At 39.4% G+C, this 19,878-nt stretch overlaps 1 protein-coding gene across 2 annotated transcripts in view; it reads left to right on the plus strand.

Annotated features, from left to right (window-relative positions):
• The window catches only part of CSMD1 (CUB and Sushi multiple domains 1), a 1,787,407-nt gene that overhangs the window by 1,653,246 nt on the left and 114,283 nt on the right, over positions 1-19,878 (plus strand). For both annotated transcript variants that reach the window (XM_053598050.1, XM_053598051.1), the window contains exons 43-48: positions 3,810-3,987; positions 6,267-6,412; positions 7,203-7,283; positions 7,748-7,861; positions 13,169-13,357; positions 18,277-18,423. In XM_053598050.1, the coding sequence (XP_053454025.1) occupies positions 3,810-3,987; positions 6,267-6,412; positions 7,203-7,283; positions 7,748-7,861; positions 13,169-13,357; positions 18,277-18,423 (855 nt within the window). The remainder of the gene's footprint in view (positions 1-3,809; positions 3,988-6,266; positions 6,413-7,202; positions 7,284-7,747; positions 7,862-13,168; positions 13,358-18,276; positions 18,424-19,878) is intronic.

The raw sequence follows: 19,878 nt of genomic DNA on the forward strand, positions 1-19,878 counted from the left end.
GCTACACTTTTAAGATCTTTTGTAAAATAACTTAAACATTGTCAAAATATACTTTAAAATGCATTAGTATGCACATTATGGAGACTCTGTAGACAGATGTGATTATTAGAGTAACTAATATGATAAATATTTTAACAGCTTCTTTGAGTTTGTAGAGATTGTAAGTAGAAAACAGTATGATTGCATAATTGACATGAAAAATTCAACATCCAAGTATTTTATTACTATATGCATATATATATATATTTTTTTGGTTATGTTTATTTCTTTATTTTTGGGTTTTGGCCGGGGCTGGGTTAGAACCCGCCACCTCCGGGATATGGGACCGGCGCCCTACTCCTTGAGCCATAGGCGCCGCCCACTATATGCATATTTTTAAAAATCAAGATTCACTCCATTAATTGGTAAATACAGAAAATAATCTTTCCTAATATTTCAGAATAAAAATAACCATAAAGAATTCCATTCTATACCTTTATTTTTCTTACCTGTATTCACAAATACTGTTTCTGAAATATGCATCCTCAGACTACACTTTCTAAGATAGAATCTACTTTGTCTCCTTATCTGCCCTTTTCCACATGTGAACCAACCGAAAGCTTCCCCTATCACATCGCACAATGTCGGGTACAGGCGGTGGGGTGCAGTGGCTTACATGTAGATATCAGACCCTCCCTTCAGCACAGTGATGCTAAGTCTAGAATTTGATGAAAATATGCAGTATGGTCACCTTAATGCACCTATTTCCTCTGGAAAAATACACGTACAAACAACTTCAGAGCATTCTGTCATTATCTGTGTTTTGCACAGCCGTCCTTCCTCCAAACCTGAACTCTTTATTTTCAACATCCCTGTGCCCTCATGAACATGCAAATAAATGTGCATCTCTTTGCCTGTGGCTGTCTACAGCGAGGAGTCTGGCTTCTCTATCACACCTGCTGGTGACGGGTAAAGCTCCCATGCTGCGATCCTTAGCTGGATATCTTCCTCGCCACACTTGAACCTGAGTCTCCCAGGCCGGCAGTTGAAAAACTGGGAAACACCTGCTGTGCTTCATCCTTGATCTCACTTGAGCCTTCCCTTTGAACCTGGCCTTCAGGGAGAGGAGGACAGGATGGATGCACTTCCTGTGGTGTCTGATCACACAGCCACAGTCTCTGCAGAGTTCAGGGAGATGCTGCCCCTATGAGCAGATCCAAACACACCTTTGACACCACTGCAGGGAGGATAAAGACTTCTTTGGAACTAGATAAAGATCAGGCCAGAGAAGATGGGAGAGGAAATTTTGACTTATTTTTTTTTAGGTTCCTCTCTTTTCATCTCAAGTCTACACAGCAGGAGGGCAGGAGATCTTTGCTTTGAGAAAGTGTTACAAGTGCACTGAGAGAGTGTTATTATTTTATGTGATAAGCCGTGTCTGTTCCTTTCATTCATGGCACTTGCACCAGTAAAGTTTTATACTTATTTAGTGTTTGTTTAATACCTCTGTTCCATACTCTTCAGTGAGCTCTGGGAAGGCAGTAATGGGATCTGTCTGGTTCACTGGTAACCCCAGCCCAGAGCTCACATCCAGCTACACAGTCAACTCTCAACAGACACTCGTTGAGTAAGTAAATGAAAGGATTTGTTGCTTACATTTCATAGATAAATCGTGGCGAGCATCATTGATTTGCTCAATGTCATAGGGCTACTAAGTGAGATAAAAAATAGCAGATGTCAGGGATGTGTCTCCCAAGAAAACGAGCACATCATGTCTTTGGCCCTTGAAGAGGTGGGAGCTACATATTTTTATTTTGTTTTCTCAGTGAAAGGGACGCTACTACATGTAATGTGGGTCTACAATTACAAGGTTCAACTTGAAAACCAAAATGTAAAGGGGAACCTGAAGAGTTATGCCAATACTAATGAGTAGCATCAAGTCACCATCAGGGATGTCAGCCTGCCTGTCCCAGTGTGTTTGTCACTGAAGTGCTTTCTGTTTGTTATCATCAGTTAAATTTTTGCTGTCTAGCATTTACCATGATCTGGGGTAGACAGTGGGGGTTGGTGAAAGGAGGCTGTGGTTGGGGGTAGGAAGTAGGGTCTACCTGCAGCTGCAAGGTCTATAAACAGCCGTGGCCATCCTGAGCCCAGAGCAACCAGGGAAGACTTCAAGGAGGTGGTGGGTGGCATTTGACTTCAGTTGTGAAGGAAGAAACAATGTACCCAGGCAGCAAGGTGGGAGAAAAGCACGTGAACACTCATGTGATGTTGGAGGGGACAAAAGTACACCATCTGCAGGACACGGGGCAGCAAGCAGCCTGTTGTGACAGGAACGTGGCTTGCAGGCATTTCATTGGTCATAAGCCTGAGCGTGGCAGGCCCCCGCTCATAGAAATTACAGAAATGGAGGCTCCACGTGATACTTTTCTTTGCCACTTTGCAAATCTAGGTTTGTCTTGAGTAGTAACTATGCTGTGAAACTTCTCAACAGTCCTTGTCTGATCATTGTATCCAAATCTCAGACAGATTCCATTTATTTTGCCAGGTGCATTTTCTACCTCCTTAGAAATTACTGTGCCTCTGTGCAGATAATTCAGCCATGTACACATTCTGCAGTGAGGCATTTGATCAGCCACTACTGTGAACTGTTATTCAACTATTCTATTCTATTCTTTTGTTCTTTGTTAAGACAGCGTCTCACTCTGTTATCCTGGGGTAGAGTACTGTGGCATCATCATAGCTCACGGCAACCTCAACTTCAAACTCTTGAGCTTGAGCAATCCTCTTGCCTCAGCCCCCCCTCCAAGTAGCTGGGGCTACAGGTGCCCACTACCATTCCTGGCTAGTTTTTCCATTTTCAGTAGAGACAGGGTCTCGTTCTTGCCCAGGTTGGTCTCAAACTCCTGAGCTTAGGCAATCAACCTGCCTTGGGCTCCCAGACTGTTAGGAATACAGGCAGTGAGCCCTCCACTGGCTTGTTCTGTCTTTTATGGATTTTTTCCCTCTTCATTCACCTCAATTCTACAACTTTTGCAGCACGTTGTTAATAGCCCTGGAAGAACCGTGCTCCCCCCACATCTGTCAGCTTTTGGGTTAATTCCAAAGCCTACTTGTCCATGCCTTTGATTCACTATACAATTATTTGAATTAAAGACTATATTTCACACTAATATTTGGGGGTACTATTTTTCCATAAATAGAATGATTGTCATTGTAGCAGTAAATGTCCATTTATTTAGTAAAATAAAAATAGAGTGGGTATTGTGATTCTTCATGGAGCAGTACATCAGTAAGAATGAAAATGCATCAATAAAATGCTACTTAACGTAATTTTTTTTTTCACTTCTTCAGGTATAGATCTGGAAAGAATTGATAATGTCTTGTTTCAAAGCAAATAGATCTAGATACCACTCTTTCAGACACCTTAAATAGGCTTTGGAAATGTGATTTAAAAATTTAGTCAGGCATTTATGAATATTTGCAAATAATCCATTGTGCTGGGGAGTACATTGTGTTAAACTCAGTCACAAGTGATTACTAAATTTTTTTCTTTTTCTTTTTAAACATGTGAGAATGACTTGGTCTTAAAGGGACTTGGAAAATTTGGAGACTATGTTAAACTGAGATAATTTAGTCTAGAATTATAATTCTTCTAAGCTCTTCAGCTTCCAGGGGAATAATTTTGATGAAATAGTGGCAGAGAAATACTTCACAATTATTTCTTGTAAGGCAAATTGGGTAAAGGACTTTGGAAACAGAAACATTTAACTTTTTTATTTTCTAAAATCGCCTGTATTGGGCTTTTTCCTTTTCTGCTTCTTTTTCAGCTCCGTGTGGCTATAATGTAACATCTCAGAATGGCACCATCTATTCTCCGGGGTTTCCAGATGAATATCCAATTTTGAAGGACTGTGTTTGGCTTATCACGGTGCCTCCAGGGCATGGAGTTTACATCAACTTCACCTTGTTACAGACGGAAGCTGTTAATGATTATATTGCTGTTTGGTAAGAGAACATTCAAGTGAAAAATAATCTGTAATTGTGATGAACTGTTCTGATTTAGCAGTTATATGCCACTTATATGTCCGGTTGGTTATGCATCTAGAATAAATGAGATGGGAAAAAATTTCACCAATGAAATCAGGAGAATGGAGAATAAGTTTCATATAGTATAGTTTTGCTCTATGGAGAAAGTATCCAAGATGGTTTTTAAAATATGAGAATATCCCCCAATTTTTTTATTTTCTGAAAGAATAGCTGGCAGGTTTTTTGACATTATGTGATGGTTTTAGGAATATTGAAGAAACGGTTACATGGAGCATCCCGACCACCTTTTATTTTTATTATTCTTATTTATTAAATCATAACTTTGTACGTTGATGCATTTATGGGGTTCAGGGTACTGCTTCGATATACAATGTCAAATGCTTACACTGAACTAAGTAACACATCCATCACAATTATACTCATTTCTTAATAGTTTTGAAATGTACCATTGCGTCATGCACATTAGGTGAAGTCCCCCCGAATGCCCTTCCTCCTCCCACATCCCCCCATCCCCACCCCTCTCTCTCCTCTTCCCTTCTACTTTCTGGACTATAGTTACATTTTGCCATTCATATAAATGTGTAGGTGATTATATGTTGATTTCATAGTAGTATTGAGTACATTGGATACTTTTTTTTCCATTCTTGAGATACTTTACTAAGAAGAATATGTTCCAGCTCCATCCAGGTAAACATAAAAGATGTAAAGTCACCATCATTTTAATGGCTGCATAGTATTCCATGGTGTACATATACCACAATTTGTTAATCCATTCATGGGTTGATGGGCACTTGGGCTGTTTGCATGTCTTGGCTGTTATGAATAATAGCCAAGGGCTGCAATAAACCCTCTGGTGGAAATGTCTTTGTTGTAAAATAATTTTTGACCATCTGGGTATATACCTAGTAGAGGAATTGCAGGATCAAATAGCAGGTCTACTGTTAGTTCCTTGAGTGTTCTCCAAACTTCTTTCCAAAATGGTTGTATTAGCTTGCACTCCCACCAGCAGTGTAGAAGTGTTCCCTTCTCTCCACATCCACGCCAACATCTGTCGTTTTGGGATTGTGTGATGTGGGCTGATCTCACTCCTCCTGCCCACCTGTAAGTACTGCAGAGCCACCTTCCTGTGACCCCAGTAGTGATGCTGAGCCAGGTGGCGTCGGAAGTGCTGGCTCTCTCCCCACAGAGCTAGACTCGCGGGGCTGGCCAGCTCCACTTCTGCTCCCTGGGTAGAGTTCCCAGGGAAGCAGAACGGACCATCCCTCTGCTATCCTAAGAGCGCAAGGAGCGCGTACCCTGGCTACTAGGAGAGGTGTGCTATTGGCATAAACTGCCAAGAAAACTAAAGATGCCATCACAGGTGGCACCTGTGCGTGTGTGTTTGTGTACATGTGTGTTCTGTCCTGTGTCTGCACGTAGGGTTGTTTGTATGTCTGTGTTTGCATCTGTGTCTGAGTCTGTGTCTGTGTGTCTGTATGGTGGTGGGTGGAGCATGTAAGTTGTATGTCTGGCTGGGTATGTATGTGTGTGTCTCTGTGGGTGTCTGTGGGTCTGTGTGTGGGTGTGTGTGGTCATGTGTGTCTGCCTGTGTGTGGGGTATATGCAGGTGTGTGTCTTGGTGAGCCTGCGTGTATGGTGAGGGTGGTGTGTGTGGAGGTGTCTGTGTGTGTGTGTGTGTGTGTGTGTGTGTGTGTGGTACAGCAAACCTCTTGTCAGAACCCACAGGGCAGGAGCTGAGCAGCACCAGCAGCGGGTGACGCAGAGTTCACCTGCTCACTTTGTGAGAAACAGCCTAACACAGGCCACACGGGGAGGCTCCTGAGGGGCTGGAGAAAGAAGTCCTGGCAGGAGATGATGCCACCTCTCTGTGGATGTGAGCCCAGGAGAAGCAGAGAACTTGAAATACCATTTCCACCCCAGGAAGTTGCCTTTTCAAATAAGTGAAGCAGCACAGCAGGGTCAAGTGGGCAGTTCCCCATATTGACAAGGGAGCAGGGACAGACTTGACACTCTATGACTGTCAGGTGCCTACTGTCAGGGGCCAGCGACAGAGACAGATTGGAACATTCGGTCCACCTTGTGATTATCAAACATCTTGATGTTTCCAAACACCGGATCCAGAGGATGGTTCTATTTTATTTCATTTTTTAATATTTTAACTTGTTAGCTGGCAATTCCATACTATCACTCATAATTAAATAGACATCTACACCAATGATTCTCTCTATATTTCCCAGGGACGGTCCAGACCAGAATTCACCTCAGCTGGGTGTTTTCAGTGGAAACACAGCCCTGGAAACGGCCTACAGTTCCACCAACCAGGTCCTGCTCAAGTTCCACAGTGACTTTTCAAATGGAGGCTTTTTTGTCCTCAATTTTCACGGTCAGTTCATTTTTACCCCATGGATTGAGATGGAGAATTTCATGTGAAGTTTCCCCCAGTGGTCTCTGGTACCTTGTTCCCCTGACTTGGCCACCCGGAGCCCATAGAACTGCCTTGTCCTAGAGGCCAGAGGTCCCTGGGAATTTTTTCCCTTTAATGATAACTTCACGATTTCACAGCTTATCTCACCAAGCTTGGATTCACTCCAAGATAAATGTATTCTAAGTGAAACTCTGATAGGAATCCCATTGAAATGTGTTGGGTACCTTTATAGATTTGCCCATCCATGTCTCCAGTGAAGTGACGTAGCAAATGTCATGTAATTACAAGTGGGACGAAAGCAACTCTATAACCTCGAAAATGAACTCTAAACAATGGTAAACAATGGGTAAAGTTGACAAACAGTCCCTTGTTTCCTGTGGACACCACCTCCCGTGGATTCCTCAGGACAAGGGACACGGCATCATGTATCAAATCTCAACATGGGCAGGGAGCCACCCACAGTCGAATCATTTCACTTGTCAGAATTCCAGATATATGGAATGTGCGTTCATTTAATGTTATTTATTTTATTAATTGTATACTTTTTTCCCCTTTGCACCTTATTCCTTGGCATTAACTAATCATATGAGCCTTTGGAGCTTGAGAATTTTATAAAACAATGAAAGTATAGACATTTCAGAGTGCTAAGCATTATAACAATTTTAAGAGGAATGTGGTTCTTTGGGTAACTGTGGTGTCTATTCAGCAAATGTAATTGCAATTATTGCTTTTCCCATCAATCATTTAGCATTTCAGCTCAAGAAATGCCCACCTCCTCCAGCTGTTCCCCAGGCAGAAATGCTCAGTGAGGATGATGACTTTGAAATAGGTAATATTTCCTTCATTACAATGCCGTTAACTCAGCCTGTCTTAGTCTATATCCGCCTCTCTCTGAAATAGTTAGACTAGCAAATAGGTAATTTGTCAGAAAAGGACTATCCCTACAGCATTTCTGGGAGTTTATACAGAGGTCATGTATCACCTAGAAAATGTTTTTACTTTATTTCCATGATCCATTTTTGTTTTGCCATTTAAATTTTCCTTTCTGTCATTTTGAGTATTTTTGGCCTCATAATTTCTGTACTAATATTGGTTAAGTTTAAGATAGCATTATTGTCCAGTAAAAATTGGAAATAGTACTATTTTTTAAACAGGCTAAAAATACAGACATTGTTTCTAAACAGATTTGCATGTTGGCTTAAATCGTGAAGTAATGATATGTGTTTGATGCACTCACACTCCCCAAATGTCATAGAAACACAACCTCCTTGTTTGCTGTGTTGATTCTCCCAGGAGACTTTGTGCAGTACCAGTGCCATCCGGGGTACACCTTGGTGGGGACTGACACTCTGACCTGCAAGCTCAGTGCCCAGTTGCAGTTTGAGGGTTCCCTCCCAACATGTGAAGGTATGCACAGTTTGGTGCTAAAAACATGTATACTTGTCCAACATGAAAAACTGTATTGACCTGAAGTGCTTTGTATTTGAACTTAGTCTCTGTCTGTGCTACGTATTTTGCTACGAGCAAAATAATCTGCTAAGGCAAATTTCTAATGACTTTGTTTCATTTAGCTAGCCCTAGAAATTAAATCAAAGACACGTTACATGAGAAATCATGTTTTTTCATGACAATTTATCATAAAAATGTTAAAATATATAGATAACTTGAAATAATTCTAAAAGCTGGATAATTTAACGCATGACTACCTACCACCTAGCTTCCACCACACGCACTTACAAAACTTCCTTTGTCACGTGTTGATCTCTCCGAGATCTTTCTAAACATCTATAAATTATCTCTTATTTTTGATGCATTTCGAAATAAATTTGGGCAGTTCCTAGTACAGTTCCTAGACACTTCAGCATAAAAACAACGAGCTGGCGTTTAATATTTTTGAAGTAAACTTTATAAACGATAAGATACACACATCTTGTGTTTTATTTACATGCCTTTAAAATACCTAGATTATGCAGAAGAACATGGATAATATACAACCATAACACAAGGTTTGAGTCTGAATGCATTGATTCCATCAATTCAAATACAATTAGATTATGTTTAAGAGCACCATTCACTAGACACCTTCATGTGTCATAGCACTATCTTCTTAGAATCAGTGTCTGTACCATATTACAAAACCAACCAACACCTACTTGTAGGGTTTCTCGTCAAGATGGGGGGAGGTATAAAGTATGCATCTTTTGCCCTTGTATGTAAATATTAACAGAGGTAAATCTTCACCTATTTAAGGTACATTTTATTTTTTAAAAATCATCGCCCCTAAATTTCTCAGAATAGATGACTCTAAGCAAAGATGTTCTTAGTTGAGCTGCAAAGACAGGCATACAATTTAGTTCATGTGCTATTCTAAAAACAGAAAATCTGTGGTCTGTATGTTGTCCTCCCCAGATAAACCTAGTTCATACTTAAATGAAGTTAAACTCATAGCATTGCAAGAACAGGGCACAGCTGTACACCACAATAATGACATTTTCGTCAAAGATGGACCACATGTGTGAAGGTAGTCCTGTAAGATTACAACGAGGCTGAAAACTTCCTGTCACCTAGAAGTTTCTTCCTGACATCTAGCAGCTATAATGTCATAGCCTAACACATTACCTCTTCCATGTTTAGAAAGGTTTAGATGCACAAGTATTTACCATTGCATTACAGTTACCTGTAGCGTTCAGCACAGTAACCTGCTATACAGGTGTGTGGCCTGAGAGCAGTCGGCCATTCCACACGAGATGTGTACCAGGCTGAACCATCCAGCATGCGTTTCACAGGACATTTCCCCGTCAACAAGCGATGCGTGGCTGTAAATCAGCATGACCTGAGTATCCTTCTCTAAACTTCCTCAGCTGTCACACACATCTGCGGGGAGTGAGTGTCTAGCACAAAAACACACCCCTTTTACCCACCTGAGAGACTCCCCCACCCTACCGAACTCCCAGCGAGTACCATACAGAATATCCCACTTCTTTCTCACTCAATTCTGTGAATGCGTTGAAAATGAACTGAGCGTGATGTGCGTTGTCATTTTCTGAACAGCTCATTATTTAGAGACAGAGAATAGAACTCAGATGTCTTTTAGCAAATCCATAATCACATAAGAACTTAATTATAATCTTTCTTGAAGTTACTTTCTATTATTTGATTGATTTAATTGGGCTCAAGTAGGGGCCAATCTCTCAAAAAATTCTTGATGAAAAGCCATACTAGCTCTCAGCTCACTTCTTCAAATGTCATAACCACACTTTTGGAAGTTCTGCTTCGAAAAAGCCCACATATTTTTGAGAAACAAGAAGAGTAAATTGTTCTTTGTTTATAGGCAGATATTATCGTGTTAGATATTTATCTTTGTTTAGATAAACTGAGTAAGGGATATCACATAAGTGAATTTGCTCATGTGGCGGAAAGAGAAGTATTTCTAAAAGTGGAGAGAAATAACAAAGGGTTGGAAACACAAAAGGGTGTGTGGCTACTTGCTGCTGGATCTTAGAGTGTTTTGGGGGAAGAGATACTTAATGGGTCCAGAAACCGAAAGTAGGGCCAGATGTTAAAAGGTCTTCAGGTCAGGTTTCTTCATGCTGTAAACAACGGGGTTCCATCAGTAGTCTCCAGAATATTCATTTCTTTGGAAAATTAGAAACAGACATTATTAATGAACATTAAAGAGAATTAGTGACCTTCAGATAATGGCCATTCTGGAAAGCACCAGTAGGAGGCTGCATAAAAACAGCTTCCCAGCTCCACCTTCCTCCTGCACAGGCTTGATAACAAGGGCTCTGGGTGACAGGTTTTCCTGCCTGTTTACAGAGTAGTCTCAGTTTTCACAATTTTCTCTTACGTGTAGATGCTTTTAAGAATAATCTTAATGACTTATAAACCTTACTTTATTTTATTAATCCTGGATGATAAATATTGATGTTTTATTCATTTTGCTGATGGTCTACAAGATGCATTATATAATACGCTTTGGTTTTTAAGGCTCATAATTGATTTTTCTTCAAAAATAATCTAAAGAAATAAGATTGTGTCGAGGGATGCTGGAACGAAGCAGAAGAGGTGTCTGAGAGAGACCTGCTCCTTTCAATTGTGTTTTTGACAGGAGCCCCTAGCAGGTGCTTCCCGCGGTGGGAGATTCCCACATTCCCCCGTGGAGATGCAATGTATTTTTTTAATGTATAATTGCTGCTAGAGAAACGAGCAACTCGTTTGTAGGAGAGCACACAGGCCTGTGAAACCTTCCCCTACTAAGGGGGCGTCGCCCCTAGCAACGCGAAGGAATAGGTACCCAGGAAGACACAGGAAAGAGCGAGACAAACCAAGTGAAACAAACAAAACATCACTCGGGTTTCTGGGGAACACATACAATTGCATTTTTCAAACAATATGTATGTCTGAAAAAATATTGTTACGTGTTGTAAGAAAATGGTACAAATAATTTTGTTTATGTTTTCCTTTTGTCTTCTCCAAGAAACAAATTAGCATTTCAGAAATGAAAGGGATAAGAACAGCTATGCATAAAATACTGCTTCTGGGTTAGGATCCCTGCACTGCGCTAAACCTTGGGATGTGCTGATCGTTTCCTGCATGGACTTCAGCAACTACGCAGAAGCTTTTCTATTTCAAAGTGGTCTGAAGTTCCAACGTAATCTAATAACTGTAGCTGCAGTGATAAAATCACAGTCCTCATAAATACACAGGGTGGAGAGATGGGCTAAAGATTTTTTCACAAATACTACCCCAAAATGCCACGTGCGGTGGCGGGATGCTGGTGTCAGGAAAAGCAGGGTCTGATCTTATCATCCTTCATCCCTGGAGCAAATTATTTCCATGCCGTGGTTTACATTTCAGAAAAACACCTACATTTATTGCATCAAAATGCTGTATAACCTGCAGGGTGGCTACATGCCCTCTATTCATGTCAGAGCCGAGAAAACGCCAGCTCTTTTTACAAAGTCAGAGCAGGAGCCTCTGAAACTCCAGGCCCTGGTCTGCACAGATTCACACAGACACAAACGCTTTGGACTGGGCATAATATTTTCTACAAAGTGATCTGACTGTCCGTCACCCCACAAGAAAAATAATACTTTTAAATCACTTGGTTCAGTCCCTGTGTTCTGGTTTAGGATCATTTTTGATTATGATATTGTCATTATTATATCATTATAAATATTTTTAAAAACTTACCTAAAGTACACATGGTATTTTAAAAATTCTATGAAGTGTTTCATCATTGGTGGTCTTTTACCTAAATGTTTTCTAAATTTTAAGATATATTTTAATTAGAACACTAAGATAAATGAAAGAAAATAGGAAAGAAATTTCTCTTTAGCCGTTACTCAAACCAAAAATTATTTTGTAAGAAATAATAGGAAAAAGAAAATAAGAAAGAAATTTCTCTTTAGCGGTTACTCAAACCAAAAATTATTTTGTAAGTTTGAGAAGTGTCTTTATTTTGAAATATATGAATAAATAATATACATTTATCTAGTTGAAAGAAGATAACAAGACATATTTTTTATAACAAAGGCTTTTTTTCATTAAGGTAAGGTAAAGGATTATTGAACTTTTCAAAACTCAGTCAATGGTTTTGGCACATCTCTGTTTATTTATGCAGTCATCCCAATAACAGACATAATTATCTGTTAGTAGTTCTTAAAAGCAAACTATTTCTGGAAGCCAATTTATTTTTCCAATGAGAGAAATTAATAACTAAGGGGTTCTTTGGGTGTTTTTCTTTTGTCTGTTTATACCTAGGCAGATCATTTTTATTGTTATTAACCTGGAAGTAATTCAATAAGGACAAAAAGAAACCAGGAGGAGAAATGTATGTCAATGTCTATACTATCTTAAGAATGGATTTGCAAAAAATTCGTCCTTTAGCAACCAGACTCCAGTCTCACAATAAGACCCTGCAGCGTGAACTGTGGGTTTGTGCCCAGGTCCCCCATTCACTCTTTTCCCAGGGTCTCCAGCAAGCACATAGAATGTTTAAATTTTGTTATTCTGAGTACAGTAACCCCTCCTGATCTGAGGTTTCACTTCCAGCAGTCTCAGTTATGTGTGGTCTAACAGGGTTGGAAATAAGTTTTAAACTATATGCCGTTAGTGTGGTGACATCTTTCCACGGCCCCCTCTATCTGCTGGGACCCCGACTGCTCCTTTTGTCTTTTGTACTGTGGTGTGTCCACTCTCTGCCCCACACAATGTGATCATTATGAAACACACAGGGCAGACAGGATTCCGTACTATCCACAGTTTCAGGCATCCATGGGGGATAATGTATTTTAAAAACTGAAATAAATATACTTTTGGTTTTATTGCATAAAATTTCACCATATTTTTATGGCATCATTATGTTGAAAAGGCGAGGTGCTACTCTACAGTTCAGCAGGGAAAATGTGGATGCTTTAATGAAATCCACGAGGCATCTGCCCCAAATTGAGGCGTTTGAGACACAAGGCTGTGCAGGCTTGGAGGACATAACTGGAAGGCAAAGCTGCTCAAATACTTGTCATTATTGAACGTCACACTCCCACGATGTCGGCACCTGGTGCTGAATTTGGTCACAGCTCAGTGAGATTGCTTGGCCTTCTCACGGTCGCTTCGCCTTCTCACGGTCGCTTCTGCACCAGGACAGAAGCTGTCCTGTTAGAGGTGGGCTCATTTTGTTGACGCAAACCTTTACCCTGCTTCTCTGTCCAGCACAATGCCCAGCAAATGAAGTCCGGACAGAGTCATCTGGAGTAATTCTCAGCCCAGGGTATCCAGGCAACTATTTTAACTCCCAGACATGCTCTTGGAGCATTAAAGTGGAACCAAACTATAACATTACCATCTTCGTGGACACATTTCAAAGTGAAAAGCAATTTGATGCCTTGGAAGTATTTGATGGTAAGTTTCTTTAATCTTTGTATACCAGTGACCTGAACATCATTAATAAAAACACCATTATGTTTTAGTAACACAGGAACTCAAATATATTCTTGAATTAAATTTCATCCCCACAAAAGAAAAAAAAAAAAAAAAAAGACCGTTCTGGAAATGTGCAGTCTCAGAGATCAAGTGGGCTCTGAAACATTGCCATGTTGTTTTTAAGGAGGCAACTTTTCAAACAATTAGAATGTTTAATGATAATATTGAAAATACGTTGAATTTTCTTTATTCTTTATTTCCTTTATCTGGAGATACAGAGAAGATGATCTCAAACAGATTTCTTTCTCCCAAGTATGATACTAATTCCCAAGGTATTTTAGGAAGTGTAAAAATTCTAGAGCTATTTTAATAACCTAAATGATTATTTCACTAGAAATATGTAAAAATAATGGCTCACAGAGATTTCTAGATGGCAAAAGCTAAAGAGGATTTTAATGTGCAGTTTTTGAAGTAGAGAAATATTGTTCATGAAACACATGCTAACCCTTTTTTCACAATCTTATAGTTTTTTATACCTTTCTAATTAACATTTTATTTTTATTTTTTTATTATTATTATTATTTTTTTTTTTTGTAGAGACAGAGTCTCACTGTACCGCCCTCTGGTAGAGTGCTGTGGCGTCACACGGCTCACAGCAACCTCTAACTCTTGGGCTTACGCGATTCTCCTGCCTCAGCCTCCCAAGCAGCTGGGACCACAGGCGCCCGCCACAACGCCCGGCTATTTTTTTGTTGCAGTTTGGCCGGGGCTGGGTTTGAACCCGCCACCCTTGGCATGTGGGGCCGGCGCCCTACTCACTGAGCCACAGGCGCCGCCCTCTAATTAACATTTTAATATAACAGTGCTAAGATTAAAAGTACTATGTAGTAAACTGTCAGTTTGAAATGGAAAAAAAAAAATTATCTTTTTATAAAAGCATCATCACAGCCCAGAAAGTTAGACTAGATAAAATTACAGCTGTACATAAAAACAAGGTTTTCACACATTTTGAGGGATTTGTCATTGAGTTCAGATAAATAGTAGTTTATTCAGTGAAAAAAATACTCTAATTGATGCAGTATGTTTTTGTATGCATTTTACTGACTTGAATCACTGTAGTCAAATTGCTGGTATTGATAGATACCATGTGAATCATATATTTTTGAAGGTGAACTACTAAACTGGAAATTAAATTCAGATTTTTATACATACTGGAGGACAATATTTTCATTTTCAGAGTATGTCTTTTTTACATGTAGGTTAAAACTGACCTGCCGCTATTGAAGACTTTCCCCTTACTCTTTCAGAGTAGAGAGAAGTAATCCATTAGCCAAATATAAAATCAAGGCTTTTATGTCAATGAGGAAAGATATTTAGTGCTATTTGATGCTTATTAGGTGTCAACAAAAAATTAAAAAATAAATAAAATAATGAGAGCAGACGTACATTCACAGGGGAGGCATCTGTACATGTGTTTGGTGTGTATAGAGACTTGTAGAGTCCTACACGTGCCATATTTTATTAAATAAATTTAAATGCGTGAATATTCTTTTGTTTCACATTAGTTGAATGAAATATTACTGGCAGTACTGTCATGTCTTTTAATTTCTCTCTTGTGTACTTAAAATAAATTGTAGAGATCAGAACTTCTATGTTGCCCATGCTGGTCTCAAAGTTCTAGCCTCACCCGATCCTCCTGCTTTGTTCTCCTAAGGTGCTGGGATTACAGTTTGAGCCACTGCGCCTGGCCCGTGTTTTTTAATTTCAGGAGGAACATTTTTATCCATAACTTTCAATGCATGAATATTTATTTAACAGAATATGGCACGTATAGGACTATACAAGTCTCTATACACACAAACAGTACACAGATGCCTAGCCTGTGAGTCTGGCCTCTCTCATTATTTTAATTACTCATTAATATTTTGCACCCCTGGCTTGCAATTTGATCTTCCCCAAATCTGGACAATTCATGTCCATTATAAACAATGGGTAAAGTAGACCATAGAGACACCAACATAGAAGTTGCTGTCAAAATTATTGGACATCTATGGCTATGATTGTGTTTGTCTTGAAGATTTTTCTATAAAATGAAAGGTCATAGTTTTAGATGAATATCGTTTTTAAGCAATTGCATTTTTGTTGCAGTAAATGTCATATTTATCTTTCTTTTTAAAAACTAGGGGCTCTTTTATAGTTCATGGGTTGACCAACAAACATGTCAAATACCTTGATTTTAAATTTTATTAGCCCAGGAGTATACAAGTCTTTATAGCTCAATAGGTAGATAACCCATAATTTTTAAAAATAGAATTTTAGTTATTATAGAACTCAATTGAGAAAAGTGTGAAAATTAAGGTTGTGGTTCACTGGTAAGACACTTAGTTTTCTTCTTGGTAACGGCCACCACTACTCTCCTTAACACTTGTGCTAATTTTCTGCACATACCCAGGCTGGTGTTGGCTTTTAAAGAATAGCCTTTCTGGAAAGTGTGCTGCTATATTTTAGGCAAAGAGATGGAAAGGACGGAAGGAGTAGATGTCCAATTGAGAACACCTAAAACTTTACTCTTAAGTTCTGTTTTAGAAGTGGCATTTGAAAATATCGTAAATTCAAGCTAATTGATTTCCCAGCAGCATTTTATTTCAAAATATACGTTATCTCTTTAAGCATCAACAAGCAAACCCACACACCAAACACAGTTCTGTCTTCTTCAGTTACAAAACAGTCATCTTGTGCAGGGCACTTCATGGGCAAGTCACCCATGTTGATCTATCAGAATAAGAACAAGCATTTCTTCTGGTTTTCCACTGCGCTAACCAGACTCGACATTGCCTGAATATTTAATATTCTAGCTTTTAGTGTTTGTTTACTATGGCTTCCATCATAGAATACCACACACTGGGTGGCTTAAACACAGTCCGAGGTGAAGATGTGTCAGGGCTGGACTGTGCTGGACCCCCTCCCCTGGGGTTGCTCAGCTGCCTCCCCTTGCCTGTGTCTGGGTCCTGACCCCCTTTTATCATGAGAACCCCGGTCATATGGGATTAGGGACCACCCTATTGACCTCATTTGACCTCTTTAAAGACCCTCTCTCCAAATATAGCTCATTCTGACTTCCAAGTATGAACTTGGGAGGGACAAAGTGCTGCCAATAATAGTTTTATTTGGAAAAATCATTAGAACTACTCTGATTAGGAGTGATACAATGAACAAAGTATGGCTTGTCATAGTGTAAATACAAATCTTATGTGTAACTCTGAAAGACAAGCACATTCCCACATTCTCTGATATGTTTCCTGCGCGTGAACTGTGAAATGTGGAAAAGCTACGGAAACTTCTAAGAGCTGAGACAGTGTGAGGCTCCCTAACAGAGTCCCTGCGGTTTGACTGCAGTAGAGTGATTCTCTCAGTAAATACCGTAGGGCTATGGTGATGAGAATAATGCTGGCTGGCTGTATATTGCACTTGATTTAATTGCTTAATATTAACTTTGTTTCTCAAGTTTTGAAAGATTTCAAATTCTGTATACAGAAAGATGAAAAATTAAAAGTAGGTATGAATTTTAGGATTTTGGCAAATTCAGATTTACCCTAAGCCCTTATTTTATACAGAAGTGATGCAAGCAGGTGAATTTGGAGGTTCTAGGCACATCCAAATCTCCTTGCCCCTCTCCTCTAAGGACTAAGCATGCTGAGGTCAGAGTCCTCAGGGGATTCCGTTATGCATGTTTTTATAATTCATCTCTCTATATATCTGCATACACATGTTTATGTTGTGTATTTTTAAATTTTTACATAATTATTGTTGTATTTTTTGTGTGGAGGGAGGGATGCCTGGGGTACCACAGGGGTGACCTCCTTGTGCTCCTATTTTTCCCATTGTACTTATTTACCCTTAAATAGATATTTTTAGTAATCAAAAATATTGTATTTTAAGAACTACCTATACTGATCATGTATTTCTAGTTTCTTTTTTTTGGTTTTTGTCCGGGGCTGGGTTTGAACCCGCCACCTCTGGCATATGGGACCGGCGCCCTACTCCCTGAGCCACAGGCACCGCCCATATTTCTAGTTTCTTAATTTCAATGATATATGCATCTTATTTCGTTTCATGGCATTTTCAATTATTTATTAGAACCCTAAACTACTACTCCAGATCCAAAATCTACCATGAATAATATTGCTGGAATATACATTTTTGCTGTATCAATAAGACTTTTATATGTATTCTGGAGTTTGTAGAAAATTAATTAAATCTTCAGTGTTTCTGGGTATTGCCAAATTGCTCTTTAAAGTGATTGTACTAATTTATCCTCCCTTAGTACTGCATGGAAGTTATAGTTCCCTACACAAGTATAATATTAAAAATACTAATAGTAAAGAATACATTTTTTTCTAGTTACTGCCATTTTACAGACAAAGTTCATTTGATTTAATGATTATGCTGTTAATAGCATGTGCACCTTAAATTATTTTTGTAGGTTTTTTTATTTTTATCAGGGAATTTCTTTGTTGCTATAGTCACTTAAAATTCTTTGTCGATTTGGGTAATAAATGACGGATATAGTACACATAGACGCCAACTGGATCAAAAGCCAACAGGAGCAGCCTGCATATGTAGGTAGTCACTGGTACTTTTCTTTTTTTTATTAAATCATAGCTGTGTACATTAGTATGATCATGGGGCACCATTCACTTGGTTCATAGACCGTTTGACACATTTTCATCACACTAGTTAACATAGCCTTCCTGGCATTTTCTTAGTTATTTTGGAGGGAGGGGGATTAATGGGATTACACCTGTGGTGCATCTTACAAGGGTATATGTGAATCTTAATAAATGTGGAATGTAATAGTCACTGGTACTTGAGCTCTTCTTATTTCTCTCTCCACTTAGGTTCTTCTGGGCAAAGCCCTCTGCTGGTCGTATTAAGTGGGAACCACACTGAACAATCGAACTTTACAAGCAAGAGTAATCAGTTATACCTCCGCTGGTCCACTGATCATGCGACCAGCAAGAAAGGATTCAAGATTCGCTATGCAGGTTAGTAAATGAAATTTACATTTAATATAAAAATGTTCTCGATACAAGTGATCTTCACTATATAAAAGCAATTTAAATAGAGATTTACACTATAAATTCAATTTCTGAAGCTTGATAATGAGCTGCAATAGAAATAGTATGACGGGAGATCATTGTGAGAGATATATCTAACCAATATTAGGGAATTTGTTGATTAATATTTTAAAATTTTATTGTTAAACTTTCAAACCATTAAAATGGATAGCATAGAGCAGAGCAAGATGGCAGACCAGAGACGGCTTCTTTGCAAATTGGGGAGAGAAGAGCTCTGGCTTGTGGGCATTACCCAGAAACATCCCTTCAGGGGCACAGGGAAGTAGTGGGAAGCTTCAGAACCCCAAAAGGAGAACTAAAGCAGTAGAGAAGCAGCAAGTGTTTGAGATCAGTCTGAGGCCGGCTGGCTGTGGTGGCTCCTACAGCAGCAGCTATAGCAGCAGCGAGAGTTTGCAGACAGGGAAGTCCTTCCCTGTCGTATTTTTTTTTTTTTTTTAACTTGGGCACTTGGTTGAATTACCTTGGGAGACCTTGGGCAAGTGAGCAAGTGATTTTGAACAATGCCCAGAGGCTGGTACTAAACCACCAGAGCTGAAGGGAGCTTTTGTTGTGGGGCTGCAGGCCAGGCACAACCGTTGTTGGGAGAGCTGCCTTGTAGGCTCAACCCTCAGGGTCCTGGAGAAAGGCCATTTCTGGCATGCCCTGAAAAGTGGGCAGCCACTTTTGGAGAGATCTGAGCAACATATGCTTTCCTGGAAAAGCCACTGTATAGCCAGGGAACATTGTTTGAAAAGTTCAAGGCGTGTCTGTTAAGTGGGCTGAGGATGGATTCAGGCTCCCAACCCTGCAGGGTGATCAGATGTTCCCCAGGCAATATTCAGCAATATACATACATATGTACATATATATTCACACACACGTAACTATATATATGTGTGTAGATAGATATATATAGAGAGATAGAGAGATTTTTTCTTTTAAAAAACATTTTTTTCAAAAATTTTCCCCCTAGATTTTTCTTTTTCTTCTTTCCCCCCGCTTTTTCTCATATAAATATAATTTTTCATTGTTGCCTTCTTTAATAATGAGGACTTCATTTTTGCTACATTTTTTGGCCCCTGTTGTTTGTTTTTCCCCACAATTTTATTCCTTAAGGTTTTTCGTTTGGTTGGTTTGGTTTGATTTATAGTATTTTTGTTTTTCTTCTCTATTTGGTGGAGATGGGGCCCTGTATCTGGTGGCTGGCAAACAGCTGTAGATGTCAAGAGACCTACCAAACCACGCCACCCCAGAGGTTGGGATTTATTGGTCAGTATCAAATTACCCTACTGTACACCACCATTATTCCTATCTCTCTCTTTCTGTTCCTGTCTTCTTTTTGTCAGTCTTCCCTTTTACTCTCCACCTTTCCTTTCTCTTTTC

Source organism: Nycticebus coucang, chromosome 7 (assembly GCF_027406575.1).
Source record: "Nycticebus coucang isolate mNycCou1 chromosome 7, mNycCou1.pri, whole genome shotgun sequence".
Taxonomy (NCBI): Eukaryota; Metazoa; Chordata; class Mammalia; order Primates; family Lorisidae; genus Nycticebus; species Nycticebus coucang.